At 49.2% G+C, this 15,114-nt stretch overlaps 1 protein-coding gene across 2 annotated transcripts in view; it reads left to right on the plus strand.

Annotated features, from left to right (window-relative positions):
- The window catches only part of BACE2 (beta-secretase 2), a 93,726-nt gene that overhangs the window by 37,842 nt on the left and 40,770 nt on the right, over positions 1–15,114 (plus strand). For both annotated transcript variants that reach the window (XM_047796917.1, XM_047796923.1), the window contains exons 2-3: positions 99–187; positions 11,617–11,833. In XM_047796917.1, coding sequence (XP_047652873.1) covers positions 99–187; positions 11,617–11,833 — 306 coding nt within the window. The remainder of the gene's footprint in view (positions 1–98; positions 188–11,616; positions 11,834–15,114) is intronic.

Below are 15,114 nucleotides of genomic sequence, written 5' to 3' on the forward strand. Positions count from 1 at the left end.
AAGGTTGTTCTTGGTACTTAATTTTTAAAAGAAGTGTGTGAGAGTGTTGCTTTATGCCATAACCTGATGATTGTGTGTTTTTCCCTCCAAAATAAAAGCTGCAGATACTCGTTGACACTGGAAGCAGCAACTTCGCCGTGGCCGGTGCCCCGCATCCCTACATCGACTCTTACTTTGACGCGGAGAGGTGAGTGATGGGGGGATTCGTCCAGGCCTGGCTGGGTTTGGGGACACCGCAGACACACCTGAAAATCCACTGGGAGGACACACAGAAAAGGCGGTTTCATTTTTTTTTTTTTTTAATATTTACATTTGGGGTTTTTTTGTTATTATTGTTATTTTTTTTAATTGTTATTTCCCCAATACAATTTTTTTTTCCTACTATACAGCATGGTGACCCAGTTACACATACATGCATACATTCTGTTTTTGCACATTGTCCTGCTCCATCATAAGTGCCCTGACATAGTTCCCAGGGCTTCACAGCAGGATCTCACTGCTAATTCATTCCAAAGGCGAGAGTCTGCATCTATTAACCCCAAGCTCCCAGTCCATCCCACTCCCTCCCCTTCCCCTTTGGCAACCACAAGTCTCTTCTCCAAGTCCATGATTTTCTTTTGTTCCTTTGTGCCGTATATTAGATTCCAGATGTAAGTGATATCATATGGTATTTGTCTTTCTCTTTCTGGCTTACTTCACTCAGGATGAGGGTCTCTAGTTCCATCCATGTTGCTGCAAATGGCATTCTTTTGTTCTTTTTTATGGCGGAGTGGTATTCCCTCGTGTATATATACCGGTTTCACTTTAAGGGAGATAAGTACGTGTAGATATTTGCATATGTACGTATTTGCGTGTATGTGCAGATATCTGTATATTTGTGTATATGTGTTTGTACTTGTGTACATGTAGGCATTTGTATGGGCATAGGGTCGTGTGTATATTTGTGTGTATTTGTGTGTGTGTAGATGTCTGTATGTCTGTGCCTAAGGTTGTGTGTATGTTAGTGTATGTTTGTGACATGTAGGTATCTGTGTACGTGCATATGGTGGTGTGTATATTTGTGTATATTCACGTAGTATAGATGTCTGTGTGCATGTGTGGGGTTGTGTGTATGTTTGTGTATGTGTTCATGTAGGCATCTGTGTGTACACGCACATGCTGCTGTGTATATTTGTGTGCGGTGTCCATAGGTGGCCTTTATTCCAGATGCATCCATAGGAGGACTCACCTAGCAGCCTTGGTGTGTTCTCATGAGGTCCACTTTATGAAAACTCAAGTCAGAAAGGAGTTGTGTAGCTATACCCAAGTCGCAGGGAGCACGTGGCCCTTAGATGTCTGTTGGGCCCTCGAGTCCTAAAGCGGAGGTGGGGCTTGAGCAGGGAGGGGAGCCTGGGTGCCAGCGAGGCTCTTCTGGGCAGCCGTCTGGGCTTGCTCGGAAAAGCCACCGTCGCATTGCCCCGGTGGCGTCAGTCGAGGTGTGACTCTCACCGGAACCCGCTTGTGTGCAGAGAGGTGTTTCTGGTGAGAGAAACCCATGACTCAGTGGGAAGGGTGTGTTGTGAGCACAAAGCCTGCGGGCCTGAGACAGGGCTCCAGGCTGCCTGTTGAAATGTGCGGTGAAACTCCTGGCCAGGGACTGCTTTCTGGAGACTAGCGTGTGTCCTCAAGTTGTTGTGTAACCTCAGGTTCCTGGGAAGTGGGGCGAGGGGTGTGCAGACAGGGAAGGAGCCTGGCTTATGATGCACTGGCTGCCCTTTGCCCTTTCCTGCTCAAATCATGGCTTGTCCAAACCCTCTGCCCCAAACAGCCGCCTTCCCTCCACCACATCATCATGAAACAGAACTTCCAAGTCCGTCCAAACCTCTCTCTCTCTCTTTTTAAAAAATTTGTTATTTTTATTGTTATGGCTGCACTGCAGCATATGGACATTCCCCAGGCCAGGAATTGAACCTAAGCTGCAGCCACAACCTATAACTTGAACCCACTCCACCAGGCCAGGAATCGAACCTCTACCTCCACAGCAACCTGAGCCGCTGCAATGGGATTCTTAAGGCACTGCACCATGGCAGAAACTCCAAAACGTCTCATTTTTATTCATGTAGCACAGGAGGTCCGGGAGCCAAAAAACTGGCTCAAGTTCAAGCCTTTAGGCCAAGAAATCCCCAAACTTCAGCCCTGGCACCCTGTTTTTATAACGAGCACTTTGTAATGCCCTGACCTGAAATGTAAAGGAAATAGAACTTAGCCACATGTCTAATTCTAAATGCTCTGATGCAATAAGGTTGGGGAGGGGGCGGATCAAAGGAGAGGATTTTTAGGAAGGTGGCCCACACCTCAGTGTGTCAACACTCCGGTCTGGGGAGGAAGCGTGTGACGCTGGGAGATGTGGAAAGCTGTGAGCATCATGCCCACTGTGAAGCACCCAGCGCAGACCGATAAATCGGATTCAGTTAGACTCCGACACCCCCAGAGCAGCTTGGTTTGGTGATGTGGATTTTCCAGCCTAGGGAAGAGTCTTGGTAAAATCCCCCCTGCCCCGGCCCCCGGCTCCAAAGTATCACTTTCCTCAATTTTCACGGTAGTTACACTCCTAAAAAATATAGCGTCTATTCCACTACGTAAGGAATGTTTAGCAAGGCAATCGCAGCCCTGCGTGTTTTCACTCTGAGCCTCTTTGCAGCTTATGCGTTGCCCCGTTTCCCCAAGCCTGCCGGGTATTCTGCCTGCTGTGGACAGAATGGACCCACTTAGACCGAAGTTACGTCTTCAACAGTTTTCCTTCTCTGCAGCAATTCTGTTTTCCACCACGCATCTGTGGACACTTGTTACAATACAAGAAAACTGCAGTACGACACGGGAAAGCCACCGTTTGGGGGGGTGCACGTAGCCCCTTTATAGACTTAAATGTGCAAATCTAACACCGTGGCTGGGTATGTCCTTCCCAGGAGATCAAGGGCACAGCTAGGGTTCCATACGGGTCAGAGAGTACTTTAAACCCAGTCACGGATTTGCCCTGTAGGTGTAGTTAGGGAAACACCCCAGGGAAAATAATAGTCAACATTACAGGCATGGGATAAGGTGCCATTCAATACGTGTGTGATATTTAACTGCTTCTAGACGACTGGGTGTCTTACTCAGGCGTCTTCGACGTTGGCCATTGCTGGGGTGAACCGCGGTCCCCTTACAACCTGAAATGAGACATGTTCTTCTAACGTTCCTGCCAGCCAGGGTTGGGTTCAGCTGGTTCCTGCCTTTCATCCTCAAAGGCTGAGCTTCTCTGGCTTCTGTGCACCTGACTTGATGTGAAGACGTCTGGGAACACCCACAGCTCCCGAGGGCTATGCCTCCCCTCCTGGTAACCCCGCAGGAGCATTGGGGGCTCCCTCCCAGCGTCCTGAGCATTCCAGGTTCTCATCTCTTTCTCCCTTAGGAGCGAATAAAAAGAAAAATAACAGAACCTGGCAACACGTGGGGGAAGCCCCAGACTCCCCTGCGTTGTCAGTTTCACCCCATTGGCACATCCATCACTCCAGCTTCGACCTGCCTTCCTCATTTGCAAATTGACTGAATTTTTGCTGAAATTTACTTAGTCTCTGTGCACCGTGACCCATTTGGGGCCCCTAGCTCTGGTGCTGCCTTTCTTTTAAGGAACTCTCTTTCTCTTTTTTTTTTTGTCTTTTTCTAGGGCCGCACCCTTGGCATATGGAGGTTCCCAGGTTAGGAGTCCAATCGGAGCTGTAGCAGCCGGCCTACGCCACAGCCACAGCAACGTGGGCTCTGAGCCACATCTGACCTACACCACAGCTCACCGCAATGCCGGATCCTTAACCCACTGAGCAAGGCCAGGGATCGAACCCGCATCCTCATGGTTCCTAGTTGGATTTGTTAACCACTGAGCCACGACAGGAACTCTGGGAGTTCTCTTCTTTAACAGGGCTGTCATATTTCTTCTTAGCGCAATCAGACATGAACCATCACATTTCTGAGTCTGAGGCAAGTTCTGCTCCATCAACTGCATTTCTACTCACACATGTGCTTTGCAAGTTAAATCTCTGCTTAGGTTAATACTAACCTATCTTCCTCTTCTCTCCTGGTTTTTTTTTTTTTTTTCTCCATGCTTCTCATAGGCTTAAGTCAACTCAGATTTATCATTGTCAAGATAGAAGCTATGAACATAATTTAAATAATGCATGATGAATTTGTCTACTGCTGCTAACTGCAGATTTGGCCTAAGAGACACCCTCCACCCTTGGAGCTGATGGAAGGCCACAGAATGGTCTACTTTCTTCCTCAATGCTTGACAAAGCTTTCTTTTCCGAGCTGTAGCTCCCTGCCTTGTGATGTTTCTGCATCTACTTGTCCCTCTGATCTCTCTTAGTTATAATAAGGTTTCTGGTTGGGTTTGCCAGCCTCTGATTCACGTCCCCCAGTCTCTGGATATTCAGGTTTAGTGCTTCCTGAAACACGTCTCAGTAATTGGAGATTTGACTTGGGGTTTCTCTGACAAGACCGCTTTCATTTATGGAATGAGATGTCAGGCTGCCATTAGTCATCGGTGTAGCTTTGTCACACCAGAAGCCCTCTTTTCCTGGTGGCAAACAGTCCAATGGATGACAGTGTAGCAAAAAGACAGTCCTGTTTGGTTTGGTTTGGTTTTTTAAGGTGTACTTCTTGTCTAGCCAGTGCAATCGCCTCCAGCCATTTGGCTTGACGAGAATTTCAATATATTCATGCCCTGACCTTATATTCACCTATTCAGGAAATTAAGTCTATTTTCACTAAAATGTCTCCTCCTATCCCCCATCTGGGGTGAAGCCCACAGAGGAGCTGTGACATTGGAGCTATTTCTTTTCCTCAATGGATGCTTCTACGTAGAGTTGAGACATTATCAAACTTCCCAGGTAATGAGTGCCCTTAACGAGGCTGAACTGAATCCTTGAGACCCAACACCCCATCTCTCCATGTGCTAAGAACAGATATTTTTGCCTGATGATGTAATTACGTCTTTTTTTTTTTGTCTTTTTAGGGTGGCACCCGTGGCCTATGGAGGTTCCCAGGCTAGCAATCAAACCAGAGCTGTAGCCACCAGCCTACACCACAGCCACAGCAACACAGGATCCGAGCTGCGCCTTCGACCTCCACCACAGCTCACAGTGACGCCAGATCCTTAACCCCCTGAGCGAGGCCAGGGATGGAACCTGCGTCCTCCTGGATGCTCGTCAGATCCATTTCCACTGAGCCATGACGAGCACTCCCCCTGATGATGGAGACTATTTCTCTGGCCTGCCCGCTGCCTGCCTGTCGAGGAGGGGTCTTGCCGTGTTGGAGCCCAGAAGCGTTTGCCATTGTTGAGGGTGCCCATGCCCCTCCAGGTTGGGCAGAAGCTCCTGGGCTGTCAGTGGCCCCATCTGCTCTGATCTGGTCACGTCCAGACCCTAGAAGAGTAAGAAGGGTAGCCGGTCACCTGGTCACCAGGCCGACTATCCCCGGAGACAGACCCCAAGCTGAGAAGGTGCAGCAGAGCCTGGGAGACGCCTTGGGCAGCCTGTTTGAGGAGACTCAGCATTCCCTAGATGCCAGGCTTAGGAGAACCAGAGCCCACCCGCCCCAGGACCCCACCCTTTTGAATTCTGCCCTCCCACCTTCTCCCCATATGTTCTTTGAAAACCACAGAAGGTCTCCCTAAAATAATAAAATGTTCTGTGTTTTCTTTTCTCCTCAGTTCTATTGATTTCATTTTTCAATCCTGCATATTCCCTGAATGCCCTCATCAGAGGCAGAATGTCTCCTGCATTTGGTTCAAAGGGATTTTATTGCTGTGAGTGGACTTTTTCCTGGCTACCCACATCCGTGATGGATGGCTGTTTCTGTGCACCCAGAGTAGACACTGCAAAGAAGCAGCCAGTTCGGGCTTTGCTCTTGGTATCCTTAATTAATGTGCGAAGCTATCAAGAGCCAGAGGATTTTAATGCCAAGAGTTGGGATGGACAAGTACACTTTTTAAAAAAGTCTAGTGCTGGAAACTATACCTTAATAGCCTTTAACGATTCATCTCTAGGGTTTTTGCTCTATAAGGTTTAGTTCAAGGAACCCAGGGAACAGGGGCTAAGAATTCCTTCTTTCTCACGTCATCTAGAACTGCGCCTCTCCAAGGATAGAGAGTAGCCACAGGTGGCTATTTAAATGTAAATTAATCAGGAGTTCCCATTGTGGCTCAGCAGGTTAAGAACCCGACTCTGGCTCCATGAGGTTGTGGGTTCGATTCCTGACCTTGCTTAGTGGGTTAAGGATCCGGCGTTGCCTCGAGCTACAGCGTAGGTCACAGATATGGCTCTGATCCTGTGTTGCTGTGGCTGTGACATAGGCCATCAGCTGCTGCTCCAATTCGACTGCTCGCCTGGGCCCTTCCCTATGCCACTAGAAAAAGAAAAAAAAATAATAATGCTAAATGAAGGTTCAGTCCTTTAGTCAGACAATCCAGACGGTCCCTGGCTTAGGATGGTTTGACTTGGGATTTTCCAACCTGAGGATGATGCAAAAGCAATACACGTTCTGTAGAAACTGTGCTTCGAGTCTGAATTTTGATCTTCTCCTGAGCCAGCGTTTTTCAGGCCCATCCTCTCTCTTACTCTGCACAGCAGCAGCCGCAGCTCCCCGTCAGCCACGTGGTCAGGAAGGTGAACAACTGATCCGCTCATAATTGTGGTGGACCCGGACAGCCGTTCTGTTTTTCACTTCCAGTATTCAATAAATCACAGGGTATATTCAACCTTTTGTTCTAAGACAGGCTTGGTGTTAGATGGTCTGGCCCGGCTGTCTGCTAATGCAGTGTTCTGAGCACGTTGAAGGTAGGCTGAGCTAAGCTGTGTTGTTTGATAGGTTAGGTGTATTAAATGCATTCTGATGCAATGATATTTTCAGTGTGCGATGCGTTGATCAGGAAGGAACCCCATCGCGTGTTGAGGCAGACCTGCAATCACACTTCAGGGGCGCCCTTGCCCCCCGTGGCTACTGTCTTAGAAGCCTAGCTAGAGGGTATTTCTGTCTTTGCCGAAGCTCTCTTGGGCAGCTCTCGTCCAGAACACTGAAGAACTCCATCTTGGAGCTCCCGTTGGGACTCAATGGTGACAAACCCAACTAGGAACCATGAGGACGTGGGTTTGGTCCCTGGCCTCGCTCAGTGGGTTAAGGATCCGGCATTGCCGTGAGCTGTGGTATAGGCTGCAAACACACCTTGGATCCCACGTTGCTGTGGTGTAGGCCGGCAGCTGCAGCTCCAATTCGATGAACCCTTAGCCTGGGAACTTCCATATGCCTCGGGTGTGGCCCCCCCCCAAAAAAAGTCTATCTTTTAGAAATCTAGAAGGTTCCTCCCCTTCCTCGACCCTTTTAACCAAGTCTTTGCCGATATGTCTCCTTTTCGTGGAGGCTGCGGGACTCCAGAATGAAACCCTTGGGGATATTCAAGAAAAGTCACTCTAGAGGAATATTTTCTGGAAGACCAATGCTTCCATTTTCCAGTAGCAGTTCATCAGTGAACAAAGGTCGCACAAGCAATTAAATAATTATAATAATGGCAGCTATTTTTGGTGGGTACCTGCTGTTCTAAATGGCTTATGGCCTTCGCTCTTCAGTCCTTAGATGACCCGTATAGACGTCCGGTGCTCTCTTGTCCCCCCTTGTGAGCAGAGGAAATGGAGGCACTTGAGATTAGGTAACTTGGCCAAGGGTCACACCTGGCTCCAACGTGGCTGAAATCCTGCTTGACCCCAGGCAGTGTAATGCCAGCTGGCTCTCATCTCTCTGCAGATGCTGCATTGATGGTCAGGCAGATTCAGGCTCTTCTCAGTGACATTAGCAGATTCTCATGAGTTTTCTGCAGGTGAGACAGGGTGACCATAAAACAGCGTTTCCAAAGAGAATCACAGTATAGGATGTTTCTGGGGGTAAGAACCTTCGAGATCAGGTATTGGCCAACTAGCCCTGCCAGGCTGCATCCAACCCGTTGCCTGTGTTTGTAAATAAAGTTTTATTGGAATGCAGCCACACCCGTTTGTTTCTCTGTCATCTGAGGCTGCTTCCTCACTGGCAGAGTGGAGGCGTGGTACCAGAGCTCATGGGACCCACAAAAGCTGAAATATTTCTTTTCTGGCCCTTTGCAGACAAAGTGTGCCAGCTCTGTGCTAGATCATATTCTCTGAGCCTTTCAAAATCATTACCTTCTCTGTTAGCAGCAATGCTGCTTTGACCTTGAGGAATGACCCCAGGTTGTCCAAAGGGACTGACCATTCAGTATTTTCATTGCTTTTCAACCTAGATGGCTTATAGGCTCTGCTGTGCGCCAGGCAGAAGTGAGTTGAGGCTGGCACTAAAGCGTGGCACTGGAACACCAACCCTTGAGGGCCTGCATTTCAATGGCCTGTCTATGCCCTTTGTATGTGTCATTTCTGATGAGTCTCTTGGCACTCTGTGTGCCCTGGGGCCATCCATCTTCATCTTTCTTTCTTCCTTTCTTTCTTTCCCTCTCTCTTTCTTTCTTTCTTTTTTTTTTTTCTGGCCACACCTGCAGCATATACAAGTTCCTGGGCCAGGGATTGAAGCCAAGCTATAGCTGCAACCTACACCACAGCTGGAGCAACACAGGATCCTTAACCCACTGCACCAGGCCTGAGACTGAACTGCACCTCCACATAGACTTGAGCTGCTGCAGTCGGATCCTTAACCCACTCCGCCACAGCAGGAACACCCAACTCACTTTTCTGTCTGTGTCTGCCCTTGTGAGAAGGCAAATGTAGAGAAAATGTCCACTTATGTAGCTCTCTCTTTAAGATCAGGAGTTAGCTAAAAGGAGTTAGCTAAAATCGTCAGAAAGCATTAAAATTAAATATTCTTCATATTTCACATCCCATTATGAAGTTAGATAAATCAAATTTCCCCAAAATGTGTCTGCTATACATTTTAAAAATACCCTTTTCCCTTCCGATTATACAAATTACATATACAGAAAATGTGGGTCTGACCATAAGAATGAGAGTTTCCCCCACGGAACCCCACAACCCCAGAGTCACCACTGTCAATATCTGAGTGTCATAAATTATTTTGAAAAAGATTCTGCCACATATGCAAATGTTTCTTTTACCTTAATTTTTTTATCTCATTGAAAAGGTCTTAGCCAACAGTTTTTTCAGTGATATATAATATTCCATCACATGAATGTGCTGTAATTTAGCAAAGTATTTCCTTTTCACTGGCCATTTAGGTTGTTTCCAGCTGTTTGCTGTTATAAATAAAACATAATGACTGTCTTTGTTCATGAATGTCTGTGTGCATCACGGGTGTTCCCTTAGAATCAAATTCTCAAAAGTACAGTTACTGAATTGAATAAAGATTCTTACCATTTTTAAGAGTTCCCATCGTGGCTCAGCGGTAGCAAATCTGACTAGCATCCATGAGGACGCAGGTTCAATCCCTGGTCTCGCTCATTGGGTTAAGGTTCCGGCGTTGCTCTGAGCTGTGATGTAGGCTGCAGATGCGGCTTGGATCTGACGTTGCTGTGGCTGTGGTGTGGGCCAGCGGCTATAGCTCCAGTTTGAACCCTAGCCTGGGACCCTCCATATGCTGTGAGTGCAGCCCTAAAAAGAAAAAAAAAAAAAAAGACTGTTACCATTTTTAAAGATCATGAGATGTACCAAGAAAAAGTCATATATCATCTCTGACTTAACTTTCTCCCTGACTCCACGTAAGACCACACCAATTCATATAATCCTCTTTTTTTTTTTTTTTGTCTTTTTGTCTTTTTGTCTTTTTAGGGCTGCACCTGCGGCTTATGGAGATTCCCAGGCTAGGGGTCCAATCCGAGCTGTACCCAGCAGCCTACGCCACAGCCACAGCAATGCCAGATCCAAGCCACATCTGCAACCTACAGGACAGCTCATGGCAACATCAGATCCTTAACCCACTGAGCAAGGCCAGGGATCGAACCCACAACCTCATGGTTCCTAGTCAGATTCGTTTCTACTGCACCACAATGGGAACTCCTTTTTTTGTTTGTTTGTTAATTCATATAACCCTACAGCAAGAATTTATTAACATGTATTAATGTTCAGAGATTTAAAAATTGCAGGCAGCATTTTCCCTGTGGTGCAATGCATTAAGGATTTGGCACTGTCACTGCAAGTGGTGTGGGTCCCTGCTGTGGTGCAGGTTCTATCCCTGGCCCAGGAACTTCCACTTGCTTCGGGCATGGCCAAGAAAAAAAAAAATCCTAAAAAAATAAAAAGTGCAGGAGTTCCCATTGGGGTGCAGCAGAAACAAATCCAACAAGTATCCAGGAGGATGCAGGTTCGATCCCTGGCCCTGCTCAGTGGGTCAGGGATCCAGTGGTGCCTTGAACTGTGGTGTAGGTTGCAGACACGGCTCAGATCCTGCATTGCTGTGGCTGTGGCATTGGCTGGTGGCTACAGCTCGGATTTGACCCCTAGCCTGGGAACCTCCATATGCCATGGGTACAGCCTTAAAAGCTAAAAAAAAAAAAAAAGAAAGTGTAGGCTGGCGGGGACACTTCACAGTGTTCTGTCTGCTGAAATGGTGTTTCTTTTAGAAATGCCACCCTTGTCCCATGGGGAGCTTGGTTTCAAGGCCTAGATATTTGTCCATAGATGTCCCTTGAGTTCCTTCCTCTATTCTAGCCAAGTCTTCAAGCTCAGATGGGTGTGAAAATGACCTTATAGGATTGGACACCCCAGGGCCTTGACACCTGCTCTTCTCTCTCCAGGGGTCCCCCCCCCCGTCCTCATGCAGGTCCCACACAAATGGTATTTTTCAGAGAGGCCTCAGTGACCACCAGGTCACCTGGCGTCCCTTACTCTGCCATCGTCTTGGGTAACTCCTACCGCTCTGTCACTGCCTAGAATTTTAGGGGTGCGTTTGCCTACCGTGTGTCTCTGAAATCCTGAGAGCAGGACTTCCACCTGCCCTGCCCGCCCAGTGTCTGGTCTTGCTCATGTTACAGTTGCAGTAGCTCTTTCCCTTGGGGCTGTCTGTGTGGGGGGTTATCGAGGGGTCACAGTGATTTATGTCATAGCGTGTCATTAGCACCATCCTTCCTCGTGTGTATGAGTATTGTCAGCTCTGGGGCACGGGGACAGGCTTGAGAAGGAACCCACGCCCTCAGGAGGTCATGCAGACCCTGAGGCCAGCAGCCCTGGTGTAAGGGGCTGTGGCTCCATCTTTATTCGTCATGTTGCGTTTTTTATGAATCCAAACCCCAGGCCACGGTGGGCATAAGCTGGTGGCACCTTCTGGGCTGCCAGCCCCTGCCTGTGTCACAGAGCAGCAGGGCAGGGTCCTCCCCAGAGCCGGGGGGCCAGGCAGGTGTCCACACTGCGTCGTACTGTTCAAGGCTTATATAGTTAAGCAAAACGGCCATCACCCAAACGTTAGGGATTGTGTCCCGTGGGAAACACCGCCGTGCGAGCAGACGCCCTGATCATCCCGAAGTCCTGCTTATGCCAACCAGGGCGTAGGAAGGCGGGCTCTGCCACCACAACTGGCCCTCCGGTGAAGACAGGGACCTGAGGATGGACACAGGACACGATGTCTCTTCTCTTTCTCCAGGTCCAGCACCTACCGCCCCAAGGGCTTTGATGTCACCGTGAAGTACACGCAAGGGAGCTGGACCGGCCTTGTTGGGGAGGACGTTGTCACCATCCCCAAGGGCTTCAATAGTTCTTTTCTTGTCAACATTGCCACCATCTTTGAGTCGGAGAATTTCTTTTTGCCTGGGATTAAGTGGAATGGGATACTCGGACTGGCTTATGCCACCCTGGCCAAGGTAAGAAGAATCCACGGGTCTAAGGAAACCAACTGATGGGACGAGATGCTGAAACCAGTTACTGGAGGGGCCCACAAGTGGGTCCAGGCTGTCTGAGACAGTCAGGGAGAATCACATGCTTGGAACAGACCCGTTTCATACAATTAATTGTACCTCCAAGAATTTAAAAAATTTTAAAAGTTAAGGTAAATGGCGAGATGCTTTGACCCTTCCCGTTGAGTGTTAGGAAGGTGACATTCATGGAATTCTTTTCTTTTCTTTCTTTCTTTCTTTCTTTTTTTTTTCCTTTTTTTTTTGTTTTTTTTAGGGCTGCACCTGCTGCCTATGGAGGTTCCCAGGCTATGGGGCACATTGGAGCTGCAGCCACTGGCCTGCACCACAGCCATAGCAACTCCAGATCCAAAAGCCACATCTACACCTTATGCTGCAGCTTCCTTAACCCACTGAGCGAATCCAATCTGAATCCTCTTGGATACTAGTCGAATTCTTAACCTGCTGAACCACAAGGGGAACTCCAGGAATTATTTTTTGTCTTTTTTTGGTTTATTTTTCTTGTATAGTTTACAGATGTTAAGAGAATCTGAATCACTTCGTGGTATTCCTTTAGGAGTTTTTATTAAGGTACAATGACGAGAAAACACATTTATTAAATTCATAGGTTCATATAAAGACAGAGTCCCCAGTGGATACTGGAACCTCAGCAGGGGGAGGGGTCCCACCAAGGGGAGGGGACCCCCACCAGGCAGAGACAGCATCACGCCCCCTTCCCCTCACTCCGGAGCTGAGCGCAGGCAAGCCTTCAAGTGCGCCTGGGGGATAACCAGGTGCTCGAAGTAGCGACGCACCAGGGAGAGACTGTGCAACCCCTGCCCACGTCGCATCAGCACCCTCGCGGGCGGGGAAAGACAGGACCGATGCCTTCTGCTTGCCCGTGCTTGGTCCACCCAGAGGAAGTAATGCGCATGGGCGCAAAGAGGGAGGGGCTAGGGCGTTTCCCAGGGAACGGATGCCCGAGGCAGGTGGACGCTGCACCCTTGTGCCCCCGCTCCGGGATGCCAGGGCAGGTCTGCGTCTACCTGAGAGGTCGTGCAGGCCCCTCCTGGCCTGTAACCGGGCACCGCAGCCCAGACTCTCCTTGTTCGGGGTTAGGCTTTGAGCCACAGCTAAATGTGGAACAAAGACTCTTGGGTGTAGCAAGGCCTGTTTTCTCTCTATAAGGACGTGTCTTCGCTGAGGTTTATGGGGAGGGTGGGTAATGCGGGGCGGGGCAGGTGGGGCAGTGGGCGGGGGTATTTCTCAATCTGGTGGCTTCTTGAGGAGCAAGAATAGCCCGGGATGCCCCAGGCAGAGAAGATGACTCTTCAGACCTATAGGACCCCGTGGTTCCCATTTTAAGAGATGTGTGGACAGAGGGTCCGAGAGGACCAAGGGTCAGCACAGAGCCCCGGCTGCACCTCCCACTCTGTCTGGGGACCCGAGGCGGCTTCTGGAGCCTCTTCTGACTCAGCATCCTCTGTCATCCTTGGGCAAAACATTTCATCTTCGTGTGACTTGGAAAATGAGCATTTGGAGTTCCCGCTGTGGCGCAACGGGATGGGCAGTGGCTCTGCAGCACCAGGACTCAGATTCAATCCCCGGCCCGGCACAGTGGGTTCAAGGATCCAGTGTTGCTGCCACTGCGGTGTAGGCCACGACTGTGGCTCGGATCTGATCCCTGGCCCGGGGATTCCATAGGCCACAGGGCAGCCTAAAAAAGACAAAAAGGAAAGGGAACGCCGTAGGATTGATTTTATGCTGATTATTTGCAGGATGGGGGCATAAAGCTAAATTATCTGGAGTTAATAATATGTCACACCTGCTTGAGAATAGACTGCCTCAGGGTTCTTTGGGGTGTCCAGACCCTGCCCCCCACCACAACTATGAAATGCCAAGGTCACCAGCAATGGGCCTCACATTCTTCCCTTTGAAGAGACAATATCAGGTTTCTTAGGAAGTCAAGTAGGAAGTGGAGCCCGGCCAGAAACAGGACTGGCAGGGCCGTCTTGGTGTGTGGCCCAAAGCTGGTTCAGAAATGAGTTGATGGAGCAGCCGGTGGGGCTCAGAGTGTGCAGCGGCCCCCAGTGGATCCTAGAAGCTTCCCACCCAAGGATGTGCGTCAGAACCACTGGGGGGTCTCTTATACTGTGACTAACAGCATTCCTGCTGAATCATGTTCCCTTGGGCGGGCCCTGGGCAACTGTGTACTTTTAAACCTCTAAAGAGGGAGTTCCCGTCGTGGCTCAATGGAAACAAATCTGACTGGTATCCATAAGGATGCAGGTTCGACCCCTGGCTCAGTGGGTTAAGGATCTGGCATTGCCATGAGCTGTGGTGTAGGTCGCATGAGGCTCAGATCCTGCGTTGCTGTGGCTGTGATGGAGGCCAGCGGCTACAGCTCCGATTTGACCCCTAGCCTGGGAACCTCCATATGCCTCGGGTGTGACCCTAAAAAGACAAAAAAAGAAAAGACCGGTAGGTAAGTCCAAGATCACTTGGGGAGCTGGTGGCCGTGCTAGGGTTCCCTTCCACCTAAGCCAGCTTAGCCCTCTATCAGGATGCCAGCTCTTCCCTAAGCAACATCTGTCCTGTCCTCTAGCAGGTAATCTCCATATGCCACGGGTGTGGCCCTAAAAAGAAAAAAAAAAAACCTCTAAAGAGATCCCAAGTCCTGCTGAAGAATGACTGGTGACTGGGACAAAACAAAATAGTCACAGATCCTGTCCCTTGTGCCGGGCGCCATTCCGAGCACCCGGGTACACTGACCCATTTAAACCCCTGAAGAGCTCCCGGCAGCTACTGTGGTCCCCGTTTTATAGACAAGGAAACAAAGGAACAGGTCACACACTCAGAAGGTGGGTGGTGGAGCTGGGATTCGATTCCAAGCGTTGTTTACTTGGCTGCCTCTCAAGAAGGTGCACGGAAACTGGGTCACCCCCAGACCCAGCCCGTTTCAAGAGGGGGCCTTTGTTCCATTCTCGACCCAAACCCAAAGTGTCTAGACAGAGATGGCGGCAGGGACTGTGCCGAGTTCTGCCGGAGTCCCCAGGAGCTGAGACAAAAGCCGGTGGGAGGCCAGATAGGCAGGAACTAAACCAACGGGAAGGTTTCTGTCCATTTGATAACATACCTCTCACTTACTCAAGAATTAGAGTTTCAGGTCTTACAGATAACAAAGAATCCTTCCTTACATTAACCATAGATGCTCAGAATATGCCCATAGCGTCAACCAGAACCAACTCAGA

Source organism: Phacochoerus africanus, chromosome 1 (genome assembly GCF_016906955.1).
Source record: "Phacochoerus africanus isolate WHEZ1 chromosome 1, ROS_Pafr_v1, whole genome shotgun sequence".
Taxonomy (NCBI): domain Eukaryota; kingdom Metazoa; phylum Chordata; class Mammalia; order Artiodactyla; family Suidae; genus Phacochoerus; species Phacochoerus africanus.